Source organism: Pseudochaenichthys georgianus, chromosome 21 (genome assembly GCF_902827115.2).
Source record: "Pseudochaenichthys georgianus chromosome 21, fPseGeo1.2, whole genome shotgun sequence".
Classification (NCBI taxonomy): Eukaryota; Metazoa; Chordata; class Actinopteri; order Perciformes; family Channichthyidae; genus Pseudochaenichthys; species Pseudochaenichthys georgianus.
In genome coordinates, this window is record NC_047523.1 from 24,561,514 (window position 1) to 24,582,838 (window position 21,325).

Below are 21,325 nucleotides of genomic sequence, written 5' to 3' on the forward strand. Positions count from 1 at the left end.
CAGTTACACACATCTACACCTGGAAGTTGTCCAGAGCAAGCACAGTCTAATCTGCTGTCCACTCAACGGGGATCTTTCTATTTTGAAAAATGTCTTATTAATTAATTTGACTAGATCTGAATTTTATTTGCATTTGATTTTATTAGACCTTAATTATTCAATTGTATTGTATTCAATATTCAATGAATAAATAATTACGTATGCCTATGAAATAAATAAATGTATCTATAAAATAAATCCTGCAAGAAACACATGAAGCAGTAAGTATACAAATGTTTAAATATATATAAAAACATAGATTTCTATAAGGTTTTAAAGGACATGTTTAGAAGGTCTTCTTTAATTTAATTCAGGGGAATCTTGATTGTTTTCTGAATATATGCCGTTAATAACTGTGTAATACACACCTGGCTGCTAAATCCTAAAAACTGTTTCAGGATGTGTATTTTGGAAATTATGTAACTTTTTTTATGTTGTATTATATCATAACTTAGTACTAATGCATGTAACATATGTAGCATTATGTAACATTAAGCTGTCTGTGGCTCTTTTTCTGCTGTAACTATGTACATTTCCCCTCTGTGGGACTAATAAAGGTATTCTGATTCTGATTCTGAAACCCAAACAGCATGGTCACAGGATTGCGCATTTCTGCACATTATTGACGCAGGATGATGCTGCGGAGTGTTTACCTTTGACCTCTCTTCGGTGGAGCTAGTTGAACCAATCGCTGGGCTCGTTGTTGAGAAGTTTTTCGGAGGTCCATACCCCTCGTCAACATGGTGAGTACAATTCATTCAACAAAATAGCGTATTTACAGTAAATTAAAAGCCAGTAACTGTGAGAAGTGCATATGTTGTTATTTCGTGTTTAATACATAACCGTCTATTTTTCTTCATGTTGCCATAATAATGTTTAACGTCCTATAGCATCACAGGTTAGCATGTCGTGTTAGCGCGGAGCTAATATAGCGGCACACACATATCATCATGGTTCCGACTATGTCCTGGAACTAGTATCACAATAAAATAAAGGTGGACATCACTTACATGTCTTTAAGCTTGGTTTATTTATATTATTTGTAAATACGTCTAACGGTGTTCATAAACTTAAACCAAATGGTTAAAAAAAGTGTTTAGCTAACTGAACAGTAGCTTTGTAACTCACGTAGCAATACCAGTCTATGAGCTATTACACAAACCACTATTATTCTCCAGGAGTTAGCCAGTCTGTAGTCTTTCATTACGAGCAGAATCTTACACTTGCAGTTATCTAACAAGTGGTCATCACTCTGGGGCAATTATGAATTTTTGTTATTTTATACAACAACACTGTTTTGTTATTATTGAGATTTACGCCAAATAAAATGGACAAATTCAAAAGTAATCTTCTGTTTCACAAACACTGCTAACATTATAGCTAATGATAAGTTAGGAGTTTCTCTGGTAACGTTTATAATTCGTGGTATTGTGTTACATTGGACAGAATTTTATATAAAGTTCCATATACCTTAATGAAGTCCAATATGAGCTTGAATAATACAACTTTTTCACAAGATTAGTTTATTTGTATAGCACATATCAGACTCAAAGGCAATTCAAACTGCTTTACATAGGCAATAATACATAAGCATTAAAAACGAAATAAATTGAACAAATAATATTTCATAACAGAGATTGAAATTAGTTTAAAAAGTAAATACAGATTGTGCTGCAAGAAGTGCTGAAGTGCAATGATATGACCTCTGAAAAAGCAGCAATATAAAATAAAGGTTTTCAGCCTTGATTTTAAAAAAACAAACAGGTTTGGGCCGGACCTCGGATATTTAGGAAGTTTGTTCCGGGTTTGAGGAGCATACAATCTGAAATATATATTATAGGTCTTTGCACGTGAATACGTTTGTTCAGCCAACTCACACATATCCTCATGAACCAATACTGTTGAGGTTTTGTTCAAACTGTTTTTGAGAGGTGTTTCACTCAATGGTATTTGCGGAAGCTGTATTTTTTTGGTGCTCTTGGGTTGTTCAGCCTTGTACTGACGGGTGTTTATTATTTGTTTATAAAAATGTGGAATAATACTACATTTCTTAACCTTATTATTTAGGTAATGCATGTCATGATCAAGAGTTATTATTATCTTAAATATGCAACTGAAATATTGTAGCAACCAAATCTAATTTGAGGGATTCCCCCCCCCCCCCATTTGTAAGTCAGTGACAGATACGTTTATGACAGCTTTCCACCTCTTGTTGCCAGTCCTCATACAGGGTTGAACTTAGAGTGGTAAATATTAAAGGTCTTGATTCATGTTTAATGTAATCTAATGCATCTCTTCTGATACTCATTGGTGTAGATGGGACCACCAGGAATACCGCCTCATTACCCACCCCTCGGGATGCCTCCCATGGGACAGCGTCCGCCCAGCATGACTCCTATGCCTCCTGGTATAATGCCACCAATGGGGGCCCCACCAATGGGACAGGTGGGTCTTGGAGGAAGCTTGTAGGTTGTGTTGAGTTTAGGTTTGTTAGTTCTAAGAGATAGATGGCCTGTGTGTCTGCTGCTTCTCCCACAGCAGAATGTATCCTGCTCCTAATGATGCCTGTCAGGATACTAACGTTATGGACTCATCTTCTGATGAATGGATATGACTGATCTACCCATCTGCCAAATGTGCATTCATTATTCATGTGCAGTATTTGTCAACAGAGCTAGAGAGTGTATTTTATTTATTGTTTTTATGGTGTAGTTTTATTTATTCAAGATTTTGAAATCTAAATTGTTTTTTACATACTACTTCAAAGGACTTGTGAAATAGAAGGTTATTGTTATTTTGATGGGTGTACTTGCACTTCTTTATTATCATTATATCAGGGGCTTCAAATGTTTTGAAAATGAGAGTAAACCATTTATTGCAATTATATCTGGGACAATATTTTGTCCAACAAAAGTAGTTTGCGTACTCATGAGTTAAACAAGGGCCTACCACCTGTGCTTCAAATGAAAAAGCCAGATGACCAGTGTAATCACTTAAATGATGAAGTGAGTCTGGTTGACGGTTAAAGATTGATTCTCCAGTGTAACTTTTGGCTGGTGTCCTTGTGCACTCGTGGATTTTCCTTTGCAATGTGGGATTTTAACTTGAATTACTGTACAGTTGGTTCACTTTTCGTCTTTCTTAAATGAAAATGGCAGCTTACCTGGCAAAATGGACGTCTCTACTTTACAACCCCCATTGTGTCGGGGTCTCGTTATTCCTTTGGTGAGCACAATGCGATCATAACTGAAAGTCAGTGGTTAAGAATAAACAGAAAACAAATTCTAGTTGTTATAAAGTAAAGTTCCTTCAACATATTTTGGTTACTATAATATAATTCTGCACTGCTAATGTGTTAAGCTTTACAAACATCAGTTGAGAGAAGATGGTTGTTGCTGATTAATTTAGCACTCAGACCTCTTTTGAACATCATTGAGTTAGTCACATTTTTGTTGTTGTAATTAATTCAATTATTCTATTTTTAAAACTATATAGGTTGCATAGCAAGCACATGTGGTCCTGTCATGCATATAAATAGGTGTGATTTTGTGGGGGGGGGGGGTTGTTTGAACAAGGTGGCAGCACCAGAAGTCTAGAAAGGTGGCGAGAGGATGGGTGTGTTGCTGCTTCACAGATTGCAAGCTGTGGCATCACACCATTAAATCAGCACGGCAGACTCTGTCTCAGTCTCACCTTCCTCCCCAGTTCCTCCACTCAGACACCGACACCCTGCCTGTCTCACGCTGGGTCTTAGTGCTCCTCCCTGCACTGGGTGGTATGGAAATGCCAGATGAATATTTCATGATACATCTTTTTTTAGATGCCAGGCATGATGCCTCCCATGATGCCAGGGATGATGATGCCCCCTCGCATGCCATCTGCGGCTGTACAGCCAACGGGACCGGTAACTCTCCTCCCTCCTTATTCCATCAGTGCTCTGTTTCACACTTCTTCAAAACACACTACAATATGTAAAACTAAACATAATAAAACACACGTACATTTTTCTGATGGGTTAACAATTTATGTAAATGAGCAATCTGATTTATTTATTGTGACAACATCCAGGCCATTTTAGAGATTGTAAGACATCTACTTGATCATCACAATTATATATTCGCATCTCGAGGGTGTGGAGTTTCGTTCTAATTATGAAAGATTAGTCAGTCGCCGTGTATTGTGAATGATGACTCTGCTATCCCATCCGAATTCATCATTCAGTGTTGGAGACGCGGTGATGCCAACTTCTAGTTTTGTGAGTGTTTCTTGGAGAAATAATCCACTAATTAAAATGGTCTTTTCCACAGCCTGGTGTTGACTCCGCAGGTAAGCTCCTTCTTGTATCACTTTACCTAGAATTCATTTCCTTGCGTATGTTGCATTCATTAAAAATAAACAGCGTCTGAAGTATTTATTTATTTGTATCCTCACAGCTGCTGCACCTGGAACAGCTGTAAGTGCAACATCATTTTAACAATTCAGATGTATTTATAGTTTTAATCATTACTTCCAGTCTAACATTTGTAATCACTTATTCTGTCCCTGCAGAGTACCACAAATGGATCTCCACATGAAGATCAGTTAAAGAAGGTTTGCGCAAATAGTATATAAAAAAACAATTGACCAATATTAGGTTGGGCCCAGGGTTTCCGTTAGCCGGTAATTACCGGTTTTTAGCTGGTAACATTTATTAAAAACCGGTAAATTCAAAACCTGCCGGTCAAAATGTCTGGTAATAATTAGGGAGGCTCCGATCGATCGGCCGCCGGTCATTATCGGCCGATATTCACTCTTAATAGTTTGATCGGTGCTCTCTATAAAGGCCGATCAGGAGAGTTGGATCTGATCGATATGGACATAAACGCGAGTGAAGTATAACCGGACGCGAGAGAGAGATCAGATCAGCTGCTGAGTCTGACCGAGACACGCAGCTCTGCATAATCACCTGAAGCCCCGCCCTCTGTTTAGCGAGCTGCAGGAGCTGCATGAGAAACTGACGTGCTGTCAGGAGAGAGAGGGAGGGAGAGGAAAAGAGAGGCTCCGTTTCTCCCGTGTTATTATTCAAATATAATGTAAACTTTGGAATAATGTACGTTATCTACTACAAGTAGTTTGTTTGAATGTAATAATTATGTTGTTTGTGGAATAATTTATTGAAAAATGAATCTGAATTTTTCGATCTGTTACGATTATAAACTGAAGCAATATAAAAATGAGCCCCGTGAACTGAGTTTTAAACTGAAGCATATCTGCTCATAGTCCGGTAATTACCTGCTAACGGAAACTCTGCTACACAACTCTTATTATTATTGAAATATGACCGGTAAGTTTCAAATGTGTCCGTTAAAATAAATTCTGCCAGGACATTTGACCGGCGAGAAAAAATCCTAGCGGAAACCCTGGTTGGGCTTGCTTTGTTTCTTTTTGTAACACTGAAGCACTGACTTATTTATTGTGTTTGTCCCCGTCAGAAGTCCCTGTGGACAGAACACAAATCTCTGGATGGGAAGACCTATTTTTACAATACAGAAACCAAGCAGTCCACATGGGAGAAACCGGAAGATCTCAAATCTCCTGCAGAGGTACAAACACTCCACTTGCACAACACCAATAACATCTTGTAATGTTCCTCCGAGAACCTTTTGTTTACTCGCTTTCATTCACATAATGTTTTACAGATTGAAATCCTATCTGTCTATTTGTTGGCAACTGTGTACATTTATCAAAATTAATTTAAATGTACTTCCAGAATCAGAGAAATTCAATTAGATTCCCGATGTCTATTGTAATAAAATGTTTATAGAAGAAGTTATGGATCACAACATCACACTAGTTATCTCTGTGCTTTGTAACATACCTCAAATACGTTTCTTCTGTTTTGTCGTCTTTTAGCAAATGCTGTCTAAATGCCCCTGGAAGGAGTACAAGTCGGACGTAGGGAAGCCTTACTATTACAACTCTCAGACGAAGGAGTCCAGATGGACCAAACCCAAAGACCTGGAGGATCTGGAAGGTAAAGAGCGGCTCTCTGATGTCAACCCTGTAGTTAGAAAGGCAGTGACCGTCCATGCTGCACTCACTGGCCTGATGAATGGTTGTTAGGCGAATATCACATTATAGGGGGTGTGGGCATCATTGATGTACAGACACAGGAAGCACAAATACAGGGCATTTCTCTCTGGGCTTTTCTCTTTATCTGCAGTACACTTTGAAATGAAACAAGTACCCTAACGGCTTTCTCCTTTTGTCTGTTCCAGCTATGATCAAAGCAGAGGAGAATGGGTAAGCACTTCCTGTTTACCATTGGTTACTCTTTACTGCTGCTACACTATGTATTATATACAACAAATACAGCGGTTATTGAACTTTATTTCTCCCTCTACAATATTAAATATACTATTCTCATGTAGTATATACCCGTCAGCTATTTTGTGCTGCTCTGCTTCCCATCATGTGGTGTGGATTGACCCTTTGTGGTGTGATTTCAGCACGGCAGAGGCAATGGCTCCTGGCACCACAGCAGCTCCTGCAGATAATGCAGCCGCTATGGCAACCGTAATGGAGGCGGAAGCTGCAACAGCGGTCTCAGAGGAGCTATTGGCTCAGGCTGCCATGCATCAACCAGCTGAGGGCAAGACTTCAGACGCACCTGTGGCTCCCTCTGAGCTCTCCCCCACCACAGAGCTCACAGCCAGGTAAAGAGACGGATACTGTCTCCAGCACTCAGGCACCATAATCATCAAGTCACATAATGGCCCTGGCTTTATGTGCACAGCACTCTTTCCACGTAATGGACTCATGGATGAGCAGGTCTATTTCTGTGGCTCATAAATCCATTCAACCCATTGTGATGAATGCGTAAAGTCTTAAATGCTTCATGCAAACACGGCTGAGTTAATGCATTAACATCTGCTTTTGCACTCAGCGTTGAAGTCTTAAAAGAAGAACGGCCAGAGCTTCAGAAGAAAACGTACAAATGGAACACGAAAGAGGAAGCCAAGCAGGCGTTCAAAGAGCTGCTGAAGGAGAAGGTGAGTCCGGCCGTCACATGGGGTTAACATGGAGGAGAGCCAAAGGCCACACATGCCCCTTTCACACCAGCGCCTTTTCAGCTCCGGCTCGGAGCTAGAGCCTGAAAAGCGCCGGGTTTTCCAGTTCACACCGGAGCTGCGCCGGCTCTTAGCTCCGGAATCCGCTTCATTTCCAGCTCCAAAAAATTGTCGGTCCAGAGGCAAGAGCTTTGGAGCTAAGAGGTGACGTCGCTTACGTCTCTCTTACGTCGAGGCGTGCAGGAAACTAAACCCACCTCCCATGGGTCGACTGTTATGCCTGCCTACAAGCAGTAGTGCCTATAAACACACTTTATAAAGTCAGGCAACACTAACCAGGCTTCGTGTGATTCTGTTTATTTGTACCTTACTTTGACCATCCGTTCGCTGTTATCGATCATTGTGGAGAGAGGCAGACGTGTTGTTTTGTATTATTGCAGCTATCGGATGCAAGTAGTCAGTTTAGCTTCGGTTGCTATGCCAACATCACCCGTTTTATACCAGAGAAACTTTCATAACAGCGTTGTGATACCAAACCGTGTCAATTCAGACTGACACACATTCACTTAGGCTAAGGGAACTGGGGATATGCATCAGCTGCTTGTGTGAGTCGGACAGTGAATACTTTAGAGCGGCCGCTGCAGTGTGAGCTAACCGGGAGCTAACGGGAGAATAAACTCCCGTGGAAGAGCAGCCAGCTCTGCAGCGGTCGGTAAATGCTGCAGAAACACATTAATAAACAATGAACCACGGCACTCTGGAGCAAAGTATAAGGTTGGAGAAGTCGTTATTCAATGTATTCTGGCTTCGTGTGATTAAAAGCAACACGATCATCGACCCGACGCAGTTGTTGTTGTTGTTGTGAGCTGCCGTTGGGGGGCAAATCAGCGATGTAAACGGTGACGTCATGACGCAGCTCTGGGGCACCAGTGGGCGGTGTGCACAGAGCGGGAGCTGAAAAGGGAAACCGGAGCTGAACCAGAAAAGCTCCCGCTCCGAGCTAGAAACTGAAAAGCGCTGGTGTGAAAGCCGCAACAGTGACAGTGTAGAGGAGTAATGCAGTGTGTAGGTGTGGGTGGGTACCTGCAGTGGGAAGGACACAAACACCCATTTCTTAAAGAAATAAGAGATTTTTATCTGGAAGGCTTGTTTTCAAGGTTCTTTTTTATCTTGTGTGTTTACCAGCACATACTAGACATACTAGTTTGATCTAGATCTAATCCCTGTCCCCCCCTCCCCATGAGCCCTTGGGAGGTCTCCACTCAGTTGTTAAGCCCCCCCCCCCCTCCTGTTGCTGCGGATGTGTTGTGCAGCAAGGTGGCCTAGCACCACCTGCCTCCCAACGCTGCTATATTTAGGCTCTTTTTCATTTTGTGCACAACGCTCTCCTCTTTGCTGCCATTTCCTTCAAGATGGTAATGGCTCTGTCTTTATGATTAGCTTCATTGGATCAAAGGCAAGGGGCTGGCTGGGATTAAGACAGTGAGAGAAGGTGGCATGCCTGAGTGCGTTAGAATTAGGGCTGCACGATATTGGAAAAAACTGACATTGCGATTGTGTTCCCCCTGCGATATGAAAACATACAGGAATTGAAGAAAAGACCGTTTTTTTTTCGCAAACCATCCTTTCTTGAACTTTAATGCTATACAATTGGTATTTTTCTAATTATATTTAACCGGATGAAGGATTTTAGTCACGGACGTCTGCATCTTAAGTTATCAGAGCAACAAGCTGAGTTAGCTCGGTTAGCAGCGCCGAACTGCCCTGGAGAAACGCATGAAACGACTTTATTCAGTGTTTTTACCTTTAATCACCGGGTCCGTTTGCTTTGGAGATTTGATTGTGATTGGTGGTTTGCTGTGCATGCAGAGCCTGCATGTCACTCACTCAAGTACCCCTGACATGAGAGCCGCGGAAGTTGTCCTTTAGTAGCAAGCAGCAAAATAATTGTAACATGCAGTGTGCGAAAAAGTACACGTCCCACCGTCCGGGACGTGTTATTTACAATATCGGACAAGTAGATCTGTCAATTGACTTGTCCGGCGGACAAGTGACGTTTATTGACAAATTATTGATAAATTCAGTTTACAAAAGGCAGAACTCATTCGCAAATTGTACGTGTCCGCCATTGTTCGTTTAGAAATGTTAGTTTCGGTTCTGCTTGTCGATTCCTAAGGAAATGCATCTCGCCGCTTTCTGTACAGTTAGACGGGGGCGGGGCGGGAAGTGTAGCATAGTGGCCGGGTTGGGAAGCAAAACTCGGTTCCGAGTAGGAACAAATAACAATTGTCCGGTACCGGGATTAATAAGAGTTGTGAGGGCAGTAGGCGAGGCCGAGCCCCGTGGACTGCAGCTCTCTCTATGCTCCGTATCAGCTGATCGCTGCACGGTGCAGCTCAGCGTCTCTCTCTCTCTCTTTCTACACACAGCGGATCCGCTGCCCGTTTAACAGCCTCATCTTTGTCAAACTTTCTTATATTCTTTCTCTAACACGTAATGAAGGTTATTAAGCAATTTAGCTCCTGTGTTGATAATATTGACCACCATTTCCTTTATGAAGTGAAGCAGCCTCCCTGTCTGTGTCCTCGCGCTGTCCTCACATCCCCGGACCCCCAGACTCGGAGGAGCACAGGGATGTCAGTATTGTTTATGAAGCAGGGTATAGAAAGTAGCTACATTATTGAAATGAAAATACTATTTATTTACTTTTACAAACCGTGAGCAGCTGGGCAGCTGCAGCATGTGTATTGCAGGACTGGACATGTGTAAGCGTGCAAGCGTCTTTGAGTTGTAGAAAAGCGCTAGGCCTATAGGCTATAAATATAATGTATTATTATTATTATTAGGCCTATCTGTTGGACATGTGTGGTTGGACTCTGTCTCACAGGCAGGTTGCAGTGTAACATCAGAGGAGACTGGGCCAATTGTACATTCTCAAACTGCACCACTTAGAACTAACTAAACAATGCAGAGATTATTTCTATATAATTTTATTCAATAACTGTAAGAAATGCAACAGTATGAAGTGATTTGTAAATAAGAATACAGATTTGACTTAATGTTTTAATAAATATATTTTTTTCCCAGTTTGACTTATTTTTACGCTCTCAAAGAACCGGAATCGAGAACCGAAAATAACCGGAATCGAAAAGCAGAACCGGAATCGTTAAAATACAAACGATATCCAACCCTATGTATGATGCAGTAAAATCTTACCGCTCACTTACGTTAGCGGTGTCGTAAAAACCATGGGAAAGTGTAAAATACGATGGCGAAGAAGAAGATTCCAGTGGCCCCAATTTTTGTCCATTCTGGACAAGTGAAAAAGTAAATTGCCAAACTCACTTGTCCATGGACAAGTACTCTCTAAAAACATTTTCTCACACTGACATGACGTGTTTGAGTTAATTTGCCTACTTAATATCGCAAGTCCTACATTTTTGTGAATATCGCGCATATCGTCACGACACGGTATATCGTGCAGCCCTAGTTAGAATAACTGTGGCGATTTGACAAGACAGAGGCGTGCGCTGGAATCAGTTGATTATGGATGGAGTCGCTCCCTGAGAGGCAAGAGGCAGAAAAGGCCCTCACACAAGTCCTCGGTGGCACTTTGAATGATTGCCTCTCTACACCTCTTAACCAGCCATCTATTAGTAATTAAGGAAATGTGTTGACCGCCATGAGATGAAGCAGCTCATTGTTCCTCTGCCTGCCCTACTTTCTTCTTCTAACAAAGGGCAATTCAAAAAAACTATTTCCCCTTTTGTCGTTTGAATATGTTGGAAATGTAACATGTTGCCAGTTTAAGAGTAAGGGTCATCACGATCTTGAGTTGTACTCTCTGTTTTTCAGGGTGTGTCCTCAAACTCCTCCTGGGAACAGGCTATGAAAATGATTATCAATGATCCTCGCTACAGGTACACTTTTCTCCTGGGACCAGTTCATCCTGTTTACAAAAGCAGGCATTAACACCGTGCCCATCTGACCTTAAATTCTCCCTTTTCTTGTCAAAGCGCACTTCCCAAACTGAGTGAGAAGAAACAGGCGTTCAATGCCTACAAAGTCCAAACGGAGAAGGAAGAGAAGGAAGAGGCCAGGATTAAATACAAGGAGTCCAAAGAGACCTTCCAGAGGTTCTTGGAGAACCACGACAAGATGACTTCCACCACCAGATACAAGTAAGGACTGCCACGATCTCACCGAGGGGTTGTCTCTATTGATTAGTGGTTGGCTGGATGGTCTATATGATTATGCAGAAGGTCAAATATGGGTCCTCCATCACGCAGTTACAGCACGCTTCCTCTTTAAATGCTTTGACCCGTTAGCTATTGTCACGCTGTTTACATTACATAACGTTGCTCATTTAGAATTTAGAGAGTGAGAGTGAACTTAATGAACACTGTGATCTGTTGATGTTGGAGCTACGGGTCTTTTCCAGTGAATTACACGCATACAGGCAACGGAGAGGTTTCATCTACAACTTTATGAAGCATCTTTCTACTAAATGTGTGCTAATTCATTAGGTTCAGGTTTCCCCCAGCTTTTAAACATACGTGGTAAGGGGGGGCATTGTGTGTGTGTGTGTGTGTGTGTGTGTGTGTGTGTGTGTGTGTGTGTGTGTGTGTGTGTGTGTGTGTGTGTGTGTGTGTGTGTGTGTGTGTGTGTGTGTGTGTGTGTGTGTGTGTGTGTGTGTGTGTGTGTGTGTGTGTGTGTGTGTGTGTGTGTGTGTGTGTGTGTGTGTGTGTGTGTGTGTGTGTGTGTGTGTGTGTGTGTGTGTGTGTGTGTGTGTGTGTGTGTGTGTGTGTGTGTGTGTGTCTCCCCTCCTTACCACCAAGTCTCAGCGCACATCCTCAAAGACTCCTATTTTCTTATTTGCATCCAACTCATTCTAACAGTGTCCATCTTTAGGCCTGCACTGCGCATCAAACAGGCGTGTTTAAAGTACATTTGGCCCGTGAAATGCTGCCCTCATGTGGTTGAATGTGTGTTTGCTATCTAGGAAAGCAGAACAGATGTTTAATGAGCAGGAGGTGTGGAGCTGTGTACCGGAGAGAGACAGGCTGGAGATCTACGAAGACGTTCTGTTCTACCTCGCTAAGAAGGAGAAGGTGAGGCTGAACTCCCTCAGAGTCTGTGAAGACATCTTCATGTTCATCATAGTGTTGTACTATTATTCATTATTATTCAGGGCTTTGTAAACAATGGCACCATTAACATCCTGCTTCTCTCTACAACATGTTTCCAGGAGCAAGCCAAGCAGTTGAGAAAGAGAAACTGGGAAGCTCTGAAGAACATTCTAGACAACATGGCCAACGTGACATACAGCACCACCTGGTCGGAGGCGCAGCAGTACCTGCTGGACAACCCCACCTTCGCTGAGGACGAGGAGCTGCAGAGTACGAGAGCACAAATGCAAACCTTTATTTACCGACTATGAGACAGTGTAGAGCTTTCTATCTCACTTTATTTAAAATCACCACAGTTCTCTTGGCTCCGTGTTTAAACTTCTCCCAGTTGTCCCTGCTGACGGTGTGTTTCCCCGCTGACAGATATGGACAAAGAAGACGCTCTCATTTGTTTTGAGGAGCACATCCGGGCGCTGGAGAAGGAGGAAGAGGAGGAGAAACAGAAGACTCTTCTCAGGGAGAGGAGACGACAGCGCAAGAACAGAGAGTCTTTCCAGGTGAGGGGGAATAGAGGGTCAAAGCATGAGCATCTTCACACTCACAAACGGACAGTCAGTGAGTCAGAGAAAGGCATGCTTCATGTCCTTGATTTACACGGTGCGCTGCCAAACGTTTGGAAACAGGCTGATGCTCGGCTGCCTGTAACTTGTGTTCATCCAAACAACTCTGCACTGACTCAGATATATTCACTGTCCTCAGAGCGGTTCATAGCACGCTGTTCTGCAGTGGAAGCGTTTATAGGGGACACTAATCGTTAGTTCAGTCGCTATCAGGCAGCAACCCTCAGGTCCCCACTCAACTTCTCACTGGATATATTACTTTAGTTAACATTTTCCTAATGAGTTTATGGTCTCAATCGTTAGCTTCGAGTCTTTTTGAAATGTTCCTTTTATAAATGATGGCCCCATTTAGGGTGAACAGGTAAATGTACAGAAAGAGACTCCTTCTATTTCATTTAGATGTTACATTTATCACGTGCAAACGTTCATAATTGCTTCAATCTTACATAGTAGTGTATTCTGTTGCTGTTTAAGATCAATAATAATCTAAGTCCACCTCACAGAATGGACCCTTCCCGTCGGTACCTCCATTGTCTTTCATTTGCTGTCTTGAATTTACATTTTGTTGTTTTCTCTCAGAAATTCCTGGACGAGCTCCACGACCACGGCCATCTCCACTCCATGTCCGCCTGGATGGAGATGTACCCGACCCTGAGCTCTGACATCCGCTTCGCCAACATGCTGGGCCAGCCGGGTAGGACACACACACACACACACACACACACACACACACACACACACACACACACACACACACACACACACACACACACACACACACACACACACACACACACACACACACACACACACACACACGCACGCTCCACACCTGCAGCAGGTGGATGTGACATGCGACATGCAGACAACAGCACATGACATGAACACAGAAATAAAAGCACACACAGCATGTAAATACTGTATGAACACTACAGTGGAATGTTATTTTCCTTCAGTTTACATTTGTTTTTATATTTCAACACAAAACCAAACCATGGACACACACATTCCTGTTTAGTGAGACTTCTCCTCCGTCCTGCAGGCTCCACTCCCCTAGATCTGTTCAAATTCTATGTGGAAGACTTAAAGGCGCGCTACCATGACGAGAAGAGGATCATCAAAGATATTCTGAAGGTAAGATCGGTGTGCCTCTTTATATCTGTCCCCTTCACATCCGCTCACATCAGGGTTTCTGTTGAGATATTTCGTTATTTTCGGTCCAACAACCAGCTCATGTTCCTCTTCCTTTGCGCTGCCAGGACAAAGGCTTCCTGGTGGAGGTGAACACCAGCTTCGAGGACTTTGGCTCCGTCATCAGCTCAGACAAGAGAGCCACCACGCTGGACGCAGGGAACATCAAGCTGGCTTTCAACAGTGTAAGACTGCTGTCCGACTGACATGTTTCTCACATCATAGCTCCTTAAAGGTCACCTATTATTTAAAATCCACTTCTTCATGTCTGTTATATATAAACATGTGTTCCCTCTGCGTAAAGACATTCTGAAAGTTTCAGACAGAAAGATTCGCTCACTTTTTGTCCTGATCCATTTAGATAAAAACCTGTCTGAAAATGAGCTGATCAGATTTTGGCCACTTTATGATGTCATAATGATTTTTTGACTTGTGTAACCATCAGCCAATCACCAACCAAGGTGACACCCCCCCCCCTTATCACCTGAATCTCCTCCTAGAGCACCATTGTGTTATTTTTAACCAAATATCTCTCAGGGGGGCGTGGCTCCTTATTTTCATCTAAAGTAACAGACCCAGAATCAGCACTTTTGAAACAGAGGGGATTATGGGTAATGCTACAATGAGTGATCTGTTTGGTATTTGGAGCCAAACACTTCAGAGACATGTTTTGTATATATCTGAGACCTATAATATATTGATGAAAAACAGTATGATAGGGGACCTTTAAGAAGAACCCAGAGGCTGGTAAACAATTACATTTACAGGAAAAGTATTGAACAACTTATTGTAAGAAAAATGTATTTTATTTCATCTTGAGCATGGGTTATCTCTGTCTTTGGATGTGATGCTTAAAACTCACCTCTCTGTTATTTCGAGGCCTTTTCTTGTGCTTTTCCAACTTGTGTTGTTTTAGAATTGATTAGATGAACTCATTTTTCAATCTTTGTCTTTGTAGTTACTGGAGAAGGCTGAAGCCAGAGAGAGGGAGCGAGAGAAGGAGGAGGCCAGGAAGATGAAGAGGAAAGAAGCAACCTTCAAAAACATGCTGAAGCTGGCCACCCCCCCCCTGGAGCCCGAGACCACATGGGAGGGGGTAAGACCTATGGAACGACTCTTATGCTTTAAAGCCCCAGCTGATTTGTGTTTACATCGCTCTCCTTAATCTTCAGTTTGCATAGACTGCTCAGAGCACCAGGTCATAGGTCATAGCACCAGGTCATAGGTCATAGCACCAGGTCGGTTTACTGATCATGATCTGTGATGATTTCAGGTCCGAGACAGATTCCTGAAGGAGTCTGCGTTCGAAGACGTGACTCTGGAGTCGGAGAGGAAGAGGATATTCAAAGACTTCATGCATGTCTTAGAGGTGCGTTTGTGGCAGTGGGAATTAATCATCTTGGTGACAAAGTGTATTACCAAGGCATGTCTTCACCCTGTCTCTTCGTCTACAGCATGAATGCCAACATCACCACTCCAAGACAAAGAAGCACTCAAAGAAGTCCAAGAAGCACCACAGGAAGCGCTCCCGCTCTCGATCGGTTAGTCCTCGCCGCGCACACAGATCCCTCCGCCTTCCTCTCAGGCTCCTCTTCATGCCTCATTAACCTCTGCTTCCCTCCACCTTCATGTCTCCTCATGTTTCCTTATGTCTCCACATGTTTCCTCATGTCTCCACATGTTTCCTCATGTCTCCACATAGTGCTGCGTACCGGTACGCCGAACCGGTACTGGACTTGTAAAAAGTTTCGGTTCAAGTCCGGTTAAAACCGGAACGTCAGGAACCGGTACTTGGACTCGCAAAAAAACTAGCACTTACGTATATTCTGGTGTCTGTGGTTATTTAAACATTCCCTGATAAACGTTATTCAGCGTCAATAAATGTGTGCTAATCCCAGTGTGCTCAGTGTACAACATCACATGTAATTTCACCTTCGATTCACGGTTTGAAGACGTAGCATTTCGCCACATGCTAATGCTAACCGGAAGTGAAGAATTTTCAGAATAAAAGTATTAAGTAAATAGTGTGAACTTCCAGTTTTTTCAGAATAAAACTGATTTAAATTAAATGGTGTATTTAATTAAAAATTACGCCATATCAACATTGATCTTAATTTCTAACAGTATGTATGTACATCACTATGTATGTAGTATGTACTGTATAATGTAAACATGTAGAGTTGTAGAAAAGACACGGTGTACAGACAGTACAGTACACTCTGACTGTACAGTCACTACAGTGTAGCCTATACTGTATAGTAGGTGTGTAACAGTGTAATGCGTATAGTCTACTCTACACTCTACCTTTCAGCAACGCTTTAGGGATTTAGGCTCAGTCAGCTCAGGGACTGTTTGGTTACTTTAGTTTGGTAAATGAAATAAATGTTTGCACTTTGTAGTAGTTCACTGTAGTTGCTGTCATAAGTCATTTGTAGACTAAGTGGCAAAAAGTTTTTTTTTACATTTGTACTTTTTAGAGAAATGTAGACACAAGTTGGAAGGGAGCACAATAAACCTGACGAGTTTGAATTTGAGTTGATTATGAGTTAATTTTCAATGAATAATTAGCTCACAATAAGTTCACTTTAGTTACTCACACAACTTGACACAAGCCATGGGTTCAGGTCCGGACTTATAAGTCCGGACCTGAACCTGAACCTCTGGACTTGAGTCCGGACCTGAACCTGAATGTGAGTCCAGGTACGCAGCACTATCTCCACATGTTTCCTCATGTCTCCACATGTTTCCTCATGTTTCCTCATGTCTCCACATGTTTCCTCATGTCTCCACATGTTTCCTCATGTTTCCACATGTCTCCATGTTCCCTCATGTTTCCACATGTCTCCATGTTCCCTCATGTTTCCACATGTCTCCATGTTCCCTCATGTTTCCATGTTCCCTCATGTTTCCACATGTTCCCACATGTCTCCATGTTCCCTCATGTTTCCACATGTTTCCACATGTCTCCTCGTGTTTCCACATGTCTCCTCGTGTTTCCACATGTCTCCTCGTGTCTCCTCATGTCTCCTCGTGTCTCCTCATGTTCCCTCATGTTTCCACATGTTCCACATGTCTCCTCATGTCTCCTCGTGTCTCCACATGTCTCCACATGTTTCCACATGTTCCCACATGTTCCTCATGTTCCCTCATGGTTCCACATGTTCCCTCATGGTTCCACATGTTCCCTCATGGTTCCACATGTTCCCTCATGTTTCCACATGTTCCTCATGTTCCCTCATGTTCCCTCATGTTTCCACATGTTCCACATGTCTCCTCATGTTCCCTCATGGTTCCTCATGTTTCCACATGTTCCCTCATGTTTCCACATGTTCCCTCATGTTTCCACAAGTTCCACATGTCTCCTCATGTTTCCACATGTTCCCTCATGTTTCCACATGTTCCCACATGTTCCTCATGTTTCCACATGTTCCCTCATGTTTCCACATGTTTCCACATGTTCCACATGTTTCTTCATGTGTCCTCATGTCTCCACATGTTTCTTCATGTGTCCACATGTGTCCTCATGTTTCCACATGTCTCCACATGTCTCCTCATGTTTCCACATGTGTCCTCATGTCTCCTCATGTTTCCACATGTTCCTCATGTTTCCACAAGTTCCCTCATGTTTCCACATGTTCCTCATGTTTCCACATGTGTCCTCATGTTTCCACAAGTTCCCTCATGTTTCCACATGTTCCTCATGTTTCCACATGGTTCCACATGTTTCCACATGTTCCCTCATGTTTCCTCATGTTTCCTCATGTCTCCGCATGTTTCCTCATGTCTCCGCATGTTTCTTCATGTGTCCACATGTGTCCTCATGTCTCCACATGTTTCCACAGGGCGGCTCAGAGTCTGAGGACGATGAATACCACAAGAAGAAAAAGAGGTCGCAGTCCAAGTCTCCTTCTGAGCGCTCGTCTTCTGGAGAATCTGGTGAGTGGCTTTCAAAGCTCCCATATATTCATTTCCTCAGTGACGGAAGAAGAGCACCACTTTGACATGTGACTGACATGTTGTGCCTCTAACCAGAGAGAAGCTACAAGAAATCCAAGAAGCACAAGAAGAAGGGAAAGAAGAGGCGCCACAAGTCTGTAAGGAACCACTCCCAAGTGCATGTGTTGTGTTTACGTGTATGTACGTTGTGTATGCTTGTGCACTAATGGTGACTGTAACCACCAGGGATCGCCAGACACTGACACTGAGAAGAAAGGGAGAGAGCGTGACGGGAAGCGGGAGAAGGACTTGGAGAAAGATAAAGAGAATGACAAGTCCCGAGGGAAACCTCGCTCGGACTCTAAACAGAAGTCCCCTAAAAGAAAACCAGTTAAGGAGGAGGTAGGTTTCCTCAACAGATGAAATATATTCTAACAAAGTGATATTTGAATAGCTGTTATTGTGACCATGTATGGTGTTAGCCAATGGGCGAGGTCATCACTATGACTCAGAGGTGGTCATGTGAAAACTCCCAAACGTTCATCTTTACACCAGTTTGTCATTGTTTGCGTTTCACTGAGTCTGTGTGTTGTGTTCAGGGCGGCTGGGATACGTCAGGCAGCGAGCTGAGTGAAGGAGAGCTGGAGAAGAGGAGGAGAACTTTACTGGAGCAGCTGGATGCCCCCTGATGATCACATGTCATTGTATTGGTACACTTACAACATGCATTCCCCTCCGAGCTCCTGACTGTCCGGGGACTGAGTGGTTGCATCGCTCTCCGGTATTTATGGGGTGTGCGAAACTGAGCTTAAGCTTATTTGGTGACTAATTTGAGTTCAGGAAACTGATCAACCTTTCATTGTCAGGTTGTCTTTTTGTTGCTTTCGTTAGTTGTTTTTTTTAGTTGACTGTAGCTGTACATGTTTTTCATTGCCAATCATTTTTATACTCAATTAAAAGTATATCCTGAATGTCACACTGACTGTTCTTCGCCTGGAGAAGTAGCAGAAGGAATAGTTCTAGGACAACATATCTTTCATAATCTCTTATTCATCCTCAGAGATAATTAAACCGTTTTTTTTTTATCTGGTCTTAACTGCAGCGGAGTTGTCCAAATGGAAATATTGTCGTGTAATGCAATAAAATACTGGTTCAATGATTATGTTTGTAAATGGATTTCAATAAGGTCAAAGGCTATATATATCACACTAACAAAACATGTTATTCAGTATGAAAGTCATAGCTTTCCCTTAATTCCACATCATTACGAACATTTCAGAAAGAGGAGAAAATCATACCCAGGGTAAATAGTTTATTTGATCATATTCGTTGAAAATCTCATATCACCTATTTTTTTAAAAAAAGAAGTTATTTTGACATAAGCACAAACTGCCTAAAATACATTTCTGGTGAAAAAAATAAAACATGCCAGTATTATCCAGTTAGATGTAGCTATTACAGACAGTGAAGAAAACAAAATGGAGATGAATGGCAGCACGTGATTCTGTGGAGATGACAGTCACTGAGCCTCAAAACCAGCTGACCAATACAAGTTTATTTTAGATACGTCTTTTATGATTAAGAGGTTTAATGTACCAACACTTGAAATCAGAACGTGCTGCATGTTCCTGTATCTGAAGTTGATGCTCCTGTGAAACACCAGTCAGCAAAGTAATGATGTGAGATGATTCAACACTACTGAGTCCGGCTGCATTTGGCTTAATTAAATATACAAACAAAACTATAAGTTAAAAATAACATTCAAGTTGTATAGCACAAAGCAATGAAAACTTTTTGTTTAAACAATATGTACAATATTAACCCATCAGGTAATGTGAATTAGGTAAAAAAAAGAAAACATGGTTTTGTAGCAAAATATCTGTACATTTAGGTTTACTTTGTGTTGAGTACTTGTTTTTGACCGAAGACACACATTAGATGAAAACATGAGCTTAAAGAAATCCTTTCAGTGGTTAAATACTATACATTAAAATTACAATAAAGTGAGTAGACACAGTAGCCTGGAATATAATCGATTTGTAGAAAGAAAAACAGTTGACAGATGAAATGCAAAGTCCAGTTATGACAATGAGACAGGGTTCAGCATATTGTGCAGTATTTACGTTTGGTATAAAATGTTTTCAATGTTGCTTTACAGGCTCATTCACTCCTGATTTGTTCCCAGAAACCAGACCAACTGCTGTGCTGCTACAGAAATGCAACATTTAAAATGGACGGTAGAGTTTATGAGAGCACTCATTGATTTTAGATCGACAAATTCAGTCTTGATCCATTTACTGAACTAACAAATTATGCCTGATATGTAAAATTCACTTTACTCTTGATTACTTTTTCATTCTCTTCTCATACTTTAGTAAAACAAATGACTTTTCTGATAACCTTTGTCAGGCCTGATCATCAGCACTTTTAGTCAGAGTTGGAAAAACCTCGTGAGATAAAGAGTGCAGGTTGAGCACACGTATTGTAAAAGCACCGGAATGTACCGAGATAAAACAGAGCATCAAACCCAACACGTAAAGATGTAATATCTGTAACAGCTAAAGGGAGCGCGTCCCATACATTCTACATTATGTTTCCATCTCTTTACGTGGCTCTTAAGGCCACTGCAAGTCCAGTTTTACACATCAAATTAAAAGCCAGGTCAAGTGGTATTGCTCGAAGTGGGAAATATTAAAAAAACAGTCATCAGACAAACAAGACGGCGTGACATTAGCACATAAAATAAGTTCAGGCACTTGGCTTGTCTAAGGTTTCAACCTTTAAGACACTTTCAATTCAGTCCCATACGTCCCAGTCCTTCATCGTGAAAAGCTGCTGCTACGCCACAGACATGGAATCATTCTTATGTAATATATATACATACTCATTTCTATGGTTGCTACACTCGTCATCTTTCACTTATCGTCCTTCATTCTACATCCAACATCCTGTCTTACACATCCTTGCCCCCCCCCCCCCCCAGCACATGCTCGTCTCCCTCGTCACACGACCACTTCGTTGTTGAGCGGCCGCAGGTTCTGATCATCGAAGCGTCTCCTGACACTCCTCCGCACAGCGTCTGCTCGCCTGTAAGGCTGATTCCTCAAATCTGAGGAGGTAGAAGGGGGGGGGGGGGGGGGAAGGGGGGGATAAAAGAGCTGTCAGTCATCTCGTTGAGGTGTTTTGATGAGCCAACATGCTCAGAGTGCTGGCAGCCTGTCTGTCAAAGCAGCATGAGTTCTACACAGAAGAGAAAAGGCCTTGCAGGTCAGCTGTCTCTGTGCATTACCACGGAGACAGGCTTAGGGTTTTTGACTTAGTAGAAAACCTTCCATGCATCTGGGGAAACCCCAAGATGCAC

The 21,325-nt window shown here is 42.2% G+C and overlaps 2 protein-coding genes across 4 annotated transcripts in view; one reads left to right on the forward strand and one right to left on the reverse strand.

Annotated features, from left to right (window-relative positions):
• The first annotated feature begins 676 nt into the window (after positions 1 to 676).
• On the forward strand, positions 677 to 19,124 carry prpf40a (PRP40 pre-mRNA processing factor 40 homolog A). Its single transcript, XM_034110174.2, has 26 exons — positions 677 to 782; positions 2,356 to 2,484; positions 3,860 to 3,943; positions 4,347 to 4,365; positions 4,473 to 4,492; positions 4,588 to 4,629; positions 5,511 to 5,621; positions 5,932 to 6,052; positions 6,297 to 6,321; positions 6,528 to 6,734; positions 6,965 to 7,070; positions 10,944 to 11,008; positions 11,105 to 11,269; positions 12,091 to 12,199; positions 12,337 to 12,487; positions 12,641 to 12,774; positions 13,417 to 13,531; positions 13,880 to 13,971; positions 14,097 to 14,213; positions 14,987 to 15,124; positions 15,302 to 15,397; positions 15,483 to 15,569; positions 17,871 to 17,964; positions 18,061 to 18,122; positions 18,211 to 18,366; positions 18,564 to 19,124. The coding sequence occupies exons 1-26, from the start codon at positions 780 to 782 to the stop codon at positions 18,651 to 18,653; spliced, it is 2,538 nt and encodes an 845-aa protein (XP_033966065.1). The 5' UTR covers positions 677 to 779; the 3' UTR covers positions 18,654 to 19,124.
• A 137-nt stretch (positions 19,125 to 19,261) lies between these two features.
• The window catches only part of fmnl2a (formin-like 2a), a 47,319-nt gene continuing 45,255 nt past the window's right edge, over positions 19,262 to 21,325 (reverse strand). The window contains exon 26 of one of the 3 annotated variants that reach the window (XM_034110634.2): positions 19,262 to 21,073. In XM_034110634.2, coding sequence (XP_033966525.1) covers positions 20,967 to 21,073 — 107 coding nt within the window. In that variant the 3' untranslated portion in view covers positions 19,262 to 20,966. The remainder of the gene's footprint in view (positions 21,074 to 21,325) is intronic. The other 2 variants (XM_034110635.2, XM_034110636.2) reach the window with 2 other exon arrangements.